General features: G+C 30.5%; 1 protein-coding gene and 1 non-coding gene across 2 annotated transcripts; both read right to left on the reverse strand.

Annotated features, from left to right (window-relative positions):
• Nucleotides 1-228: 228 nt before the first annotated feature.
• Nucleotides 229-299, reverse strand: TRNAG-GCC (transfer RNA glycine (anticodon GCC)). Its single transcript has one exon. It is a non-coding gene; the product is annotated as a tRNA-Gly (tRNA).
• A 1,941-nt stretch (nt 300-2,240) lies between these two features.
• Nucleotides 2,241-4,831, reverse strand: LOC129900221 (zinc finger protein 10-like). Its single transcript, XM_055975146.1, has 2 exons — nt 4,540-4,831; nt 2,241-2,503 (listed from the first exon to the last, which is right to left on the reverse strand). The coding sequence occupies exons 1-2, from the start codon at nt 4,829-4,831 to the stop codon at nt 2,241-2,243; spliced, it is 555 nt and encodes a 184-aa protein (XP_055831121.1).
• Nucleotides 4,832-7,265: the final 2,434 nt, after the last annotated feature.

Below are 7,265 nucleotides of genomic sequence, written 5' to 3' on the forward strand. Positions count from 1 at the left end.
CCGTGTGATTCATCATATACGTATTGTACATACATTGAGTGTATATGGGCAATAATTACAAACTATTACGACTTGACGGATAATTTTTTTAGGTCACCTGACTAAAAATATGAAGAAGTTGTAAATAATTTAGATGAAACAAGTGGGTTGGACTGATTCAAGACAGGCCCATTAATCTGTAGGCCTATTGGGCTTTGTTATTAAAAATTAAAAGAAAAAAATACTTTATGCACCAGCCGGGAATCGAACCCGGGTCTGTACCGTGGCAGGGTACTATTCTACCACTAGACCACTGGTGCTCAATAAACGTTTATATGACTAAATTAATTATTTACCTAATTACCAATTAGTTATATCCTTTTCATATTTTGTAGTATCATAGTATAAGCTTTTTAACTAATCATGGTAATTTGCTTCTTTAAGTGGTTGTAGATCAAAATAATTTATTGCATCGATCATGCTTCCAACATAGAAAATTCTCATCTACAAAGAGGCGAACAAGTCTAGGAAGTTCAATAGTAAATGTGTGTATTTTATATAAAAATATAGATCAACATACATTATCTCATCGATCATGTGTAGACATATCACTTTGCTTTAAACATATGCATCTACTAATTGTTGCATTTACTTTCTTTGATTTGGAATTTGTTAATGAAAATTTTGACTATGTAATTGCTTAAAAGTCAGATGTATAGCTTGACTTCTTGTCAAGTCAATCGTATGTGTGTCTTTCCTATTCATAGATATGAACATTATTAGTTGTCACTTGTCAGTATCAGTGCAGACCTACGGGAACATTTCCTTTTTTTAATATTCACTAGCCCGACCAAGTCAAAGGCAAATTAATTAAAGTGGCATGGCAAATGTTACCATATTTTTAAAGATTTGATTGTAAAGTATCTATATAATGATCGAAACAGGGGAGTTAATTACTTTAATTCAAGTATAGGATATTTAAAACACGTACGTACGAAGAATAATAGTTCAATATTATATATTTGAAAAAGAAAATGTCTTGCTCCAAATTCACTTATTATATATAATATATATATAGTTCAATAATGTAGTCTCACAGTTTATTCCCTCAAGTTTTTAACAAAAAAGGTGCCTAGCAATTGATTAATCTTGAACTTATACGACCTATTAAGTACTTTTTCTGTTCATTCTGATATGAGATATTTGTCTAAGATAAATTTTACAACAAATTTCCTTTATCGAGTTCAACTATCATCAAGTATGTCTGGATTGTTGTATTCACCTAGCCTTAGAGATCAACGTCTTTGTTGAGATTGTCCCACTATTGTACTAGAGGTGGCATTGGTTCAATAATATCATATATGCAATGACCTAGAATTAACTCTCAAGGTATTGTCCATTTTGGGCCTCATGGTTTGGTCCCCTTTGAGCTTTTAACTCGAAAAACACATCATCGATTAAATCTTGAATTCATATTTAATTTTTCCTTCCCATTATAATATGTAACGTAATTCACGTGGAAGATATATAAAATAAATAGAACTATATATACACTTTCATCTCTAAAAGTATAATATTAGTGTCATTAGTTATGGAGAGCTGATCTTAATGGAACACAATTACACATGTCAGTTGTCACTATCTAAACTTTATATACATTCATTTACACTAAAGCAAAAAAAAAGAAAAAGAAGCAAGCTAAGACAGAACATAATAGTACAACAACAACAACCCAGTGAAATTCCACAACGTGGGGTTTGGGGAGGATAAAGTGTACGCAGATCTTACTCCTACCAAGGTAGGACAGCTGTTTCTTAAAGACCCTCGGCTCATTAAGACAGAACATAATAGTATGATATATATATGATCACTGCTAGCTATATAGAAAAAATTAATAACCATAAGAAAATTAGGGTTAAAGTGTTGAGGACAAAATTTAAAAGTATATAAAGTATACTAATACTTACCAGGCCAGTACATGAATCAGCTTTATATGTGAACCTTCAGATTTCTGCCTGTACAACAATTTCCATACCCAAAGAGAATGATATTTTATGCAACAAAGCACCATAAAAATATTAAATTGATGCTTTTTCTCAGAAGTTATAACTAAAAGTCTAAAACAATACGTAGTTGTACAATATTACTACAACAATAACTAAAAATAAATCCTTGTGGTTCCATTTAAGCTTGTCTCAGTTCCAGAATATTATTGAAAAAATAAATAAAAAGTATCCCCTTTTGAATGTATATATATAGAACTATTGTTTCAAAGGATCATAGCCAAGTCGAAGCTCCAAATCCAAATCATCTTCTTGACTCTTCTTTTCCATAGTCTCTATCCCCTTTCCAAATAAATTGAGGCATTGAATATTGTGATCATCATCATCATCATTAGAGCTATAGCTACTAATTCTACTTTGATTCAAAAAATTCTGACCATTTGTGGATGTAGATCCTGGAAAATATGTTGCATAATTTGATTGTGCGGCCTCTGCCACATTGTAACATGTAAGATTAGCACCTGCAGATGAAGGCGGAGCTACAGTGTTATAAGGGTTCAATTGAACTCATCATTTTTTACTTAATTAGATGACCATATATATAATAAGAGGGTGAATGCAACTTATAGACAACAGGTTCAGCTGAATCAGTAAGTATTTTCAAAAATATAAATATGCAAACGCAAAAAATTATATAATTAAGGAAATTTCAATAAATACTTAATTCTGAACCATAATTTCAAAAGTACAAAGTGTTAAGTGCTATGAACTTTTTAAGGTTGAACTCAATCTGCTTCCGTAAATATAATATACCTTGATATAGTATATTTAATTGAATTCTTATTAAATTTTGACTGCAAAGGTTGACCTAGAGTGTTAGAAGGTACAACACCCTTATAAATACACACACATATAAAATTGTATCAATTCAATATCCTTCGTTGAAAATTATAATATGTATATAGGTCAAAAATTATTTTTTATTATATATATATATAAAAAAATTACTCATTGGCTCTTACTTGCCAAAGGACGATCCAAATCTGCTATTCTTAAAGAAAAATATTAGACTTTGACACCCACAGATTCGAAGCTACAGAAGAAACTTGGGAATTAGCTTGCAAATTCCTAAATCACAAACACAAGAAGTCTTGTGATGATGAAGACATTGACAGTATAACCGAAAGCATGTGACATACAGCTGTAACGGAGATATAATTGCCAACATGTAGCTAGCAATAATGAAGACGTAAGCATTTACGTCATCAATCGTCAACACAAACGACAAGAATAATGAGAGAATGAATCTTATCTTTTCAGCTTTATCAAAAGAGTTTCAACATTATCATCAAACAATATACGTAGTTAGTTTTAAAACCCCATGTAATCATTTTATAAAAATTCCAAGGAAGCATAATTCTTATGTTTTACAAAAAGAAAATGAAATTTTTAACAAAAGATTTTTGAATAAACCAAAACATTATTCTTGTAAATGTCTCAACCTTGAGAAAATAAAAGAAAATTTACAAAACTCCTATGGTGAAAACCCTTGAAAAAAATGGGATAACAATCATGAAAAAATTGTTTTAACTCCTAGGGATCCTAGTATTATTCAGATCTAGAGTCAGTAACTTCTATCAACAGTATATAGAAATCTATGAAGAATTCTCTGATTCTAGTATTGATTCAGAAGAATGAATCAAGAAATAGAGAATATAGAATTGGAGACCACTCAGGTCATAGAAGCTGAAGAAGATCAGTGAGGATATACTCTAAAAGCAACATTCAATGGAGAAATGTTAAGAAAAATCCAAGGATTAAAATTCAAACTTCGAAAAGAAGATAGTTTATTCAACAAATTGCAAAGAACGTTTGCTAGAAATCTCTTATCATGAGTATCAAGAAGTAAAAAAGGTGATAGAAATCACTCAGACTACTGAAAAACATAAGTTGAATATAATCTTTTAACAAAATCCATGATCGATCAGATCTTAAGAAAAAATCCGAAAAGGAAAAGAAACAAGATGAATTATGTTCATCTAGGAGGAATACAGATTATGGTAAAATCAACCTTCAAAGAAGGAATAATCTATCCTATAGTCATTAACCTTTCAGATGAAAGATTCATAATTACCAGAGAAGGAAATCTAGGCTCCATTGAAGGTTATTTAGCTTACACCAAATTATTATTTACCTATTATCCCAGGTATTGTATATCGCTAATAGATGCTAACTTTAACGAAGCTTTAAGTTTGCATTTTCAGGTAAGGAGAAAAGATCTATTTAAATCAGGTAACCATATGATGAGCATTTATCATCAAGCATTGTATACTGTTACCAATTAAAATTTTGGTATATATATATATATCAAATCTTAATTGGTACTTAGCAAAATTTCTAGCTTCACTACTAATTGTATGTTTGTGTGTGTGAGAGAGGAACCCTAATACTGTATAAATTGAATAATACTTCCTTGAAAACATATTTTTCAAAAGAATTCATAATTCAGGATCTGAAATTTTTAAAATTTAAATCTTGGATCTGACTCTGAGTATACCTGATGATAAGTTGTGGATTTCATGCTTATTAGTAGTAGTGGAGCTGAGGAAATTGTGAGTAGTAGTACTAGGTTTGTTCCTGCTGGTGGATAATTTGTCTTTCCTATGAATATTCATATGACCACCTAAAGCTTGAGCTGTGTTGAATCCTCCTTTGCAAAAAACACACTCATAAGATCTGCCAACACCTCCCATATTGTAGTACTCTTGTTCTTGTCCTTGTTCTTGCTGGTCAACTTCTTGATCGATCGATGAGTTTAACGAGTAATCATCTTGATTAGACGACTCCATTAACTAAATCAACCTTAATTATATATATATATCATCAATATTGTTTGATCTCATATACATTGACTTTGGAATATTGAGTGAAAGAAATTATATGGAAGATGGGGAGGTATATGAGTCGGAAACCTCGCAAAGGTAAAGTTCTGCGTATATTTTACACTTGTGGAATTACACTGACTATGTTGTCGTTTGTTATTGTGGAGAAGTATATGAGACAATATATTTAAGGGCTTAAAATATCATTTTGACGAGAGAAGTAATACTATATATATAGCTAATTTGTAATTCCATGCCGGCCGTTTAGTAAAGACTTATATATATATATATATATATTAAATTCTACACACTAATATCATTGTAAAAGAAATGTAAATTTAACTTATATACATTGATGATGCAATTTTTCTAAATTATTTTTGCTATTGATAAATTTTTAACTTGTTACAACGACTAGTAACCTACTTATTTTTCAAGTTACTAATCTGTGTGATGTAGTTATTATTTAGCCTGACTTGCAACAACAACACAACAACAAGCCCAGAATAGTTCCACCATGTGGGATTTGGGGAGGGTAGAGTGTACGCAGACCTAACCCCCACCTTGAAAGGTAGGACGACTGTTTCCGAAAGACCCTCGGCTTAAGAGAGAAGAACAAGAGAAGAGAAACAAGGAAAACAAGACATAAGTCAGTAGAGCCTGACTTGATAGTTTGAAAATTCTTTTACATGTTAATATGCATGAAGTTAATTAATAATGAGAGTAATAACTTGTAATTAAGTACGATGTTATGTATAATTACAAATTAAACTATGCTGATAATTAAACACTAATTTAAGTTATAGGAAGAGCCAGGAAGCTTCCTCCCATGACCAGGAGAGGCTGTAAAACGACTTGATCAAATGTTACAGTTTGTTTTGTAGTTTTCTTTTTGTCTCTTCATAAGCGTTTCTTTGCTTATTTCTAATAATAATAATAATATATATAGGTTAAAAATAAACAAATACAGACACCCTTTAAATTATTGAAATAATTTTCTCAAAAAAGTAGTTGTTTAACTTGATACTGGCTGCTTTCTGAATAACAATAACAATATACCCAGTGTAATCTCAAATATGCTAGGATAAAACGCATGATCTTAGATGCATCAAAATCAATCCTGATGATATATCCTAAGGGATAAATAATACATACTCCATCCATTTTACTTAATTTGTCATAGTTTAATTACTTCATACATTTTAATTAGAAAGGTAAGAGAAATATTTTCAAAGTCCAATGAGTTGTTTCATGATATAAAATGATTAAATCAAGTAAAATTTAAATTTTGAATTCGCCTAATATTCTCGTGTATATATGGCATTATACATATTATCAATAACGAAAAAAAGAGGGCTAAGCTATAGACTAGAATATTGTTTGTCTCTCAATTAAATTAAATAAATATGGCTGCCATAACTTAGACACCTCCTCTCTCTTGCAGGCCAGGATTGTTTATAAACACTTTACAGTTATATTATTCGTAATTAGCAAGTGCTCATATATTTAGCATAAACAAAACATGCTATCTGTTCTTAGCTAATTAATGACTATGACCTTAATTATAATCATATAGTATTTAAAATCAAGGATGTGTACGTTCTGCATAATTGATTTGTTGTAAAACCTTATAGTTTGTGATTCGAAAAATTTATCCTATAAAAAAACACTTAAATAAGTAGGAATATGTTATCCTATATGTCCAAGCTCTTTGTTCTTATTCGTCTGAATTTAAACGCTTTGTCTTGGTCCTGTGTATATTTGTGTCTGAAGTTTATGGATTAACATTTTATCGTATGTTTACCCTTTGACAAAAAGAATTAAAGTAGTTGAAAAGAATGAAAGACAAGACAACCAAACAAAATGAATAAAGATGTTGTTCTTGGTTTCGAATGGCATTTTGTTTTCTGTAAGAGACTTTCAATTGATAATCTGTCGAAAACAACCTCTCGACCCCATTAAAGTAGGGATAAGGTCTACATTCTATCACATCCTCCTTAAACTCTACTTGTGAAATTTGTCCTTATATTTTATGTAAGAGATGGAAATGGTTAAAAGGGAGTTGAGTTTTACGAATTAGTAGTGCAGGCGATGCACATAATCAGGTTATTTAAAAAGTAATTATTGCATAATTGATAAATAACATAATGTAACATGCTAAATTACATTGATGGTGTAAGAACTTTTTTAACCAAAAATATAATAACTCAAATCCTTTTAAGGTATTGTTCAAGGTTGATTTTTTGACAAAGTCCTTACATATACAAAGGTTTTTGGCAGTGTGTGATCTTAACTGCTGCACTATACCAAATCATCTGTCATTTGGTAAAAACGTCGTTTTCTTTACATAAGCGAGAGATAAAAGGATGGTGGATGTAGTTGGTTTATTAAAGGGCGGATT

This window comes from Solanum dulcamara, chromosome 8, assembly GCF_947179165.1.
Source record: "Solanum dulcamara chromosome 8, daSolDulc1.2, whole genome shotgun sequence".
Lineage (NCBI taxonomy): Eukaryota > Viridiplantae > Streptophyta > Magnoliopsida > Solanales > Solanaceae > Solanum > Solanum dulcamara.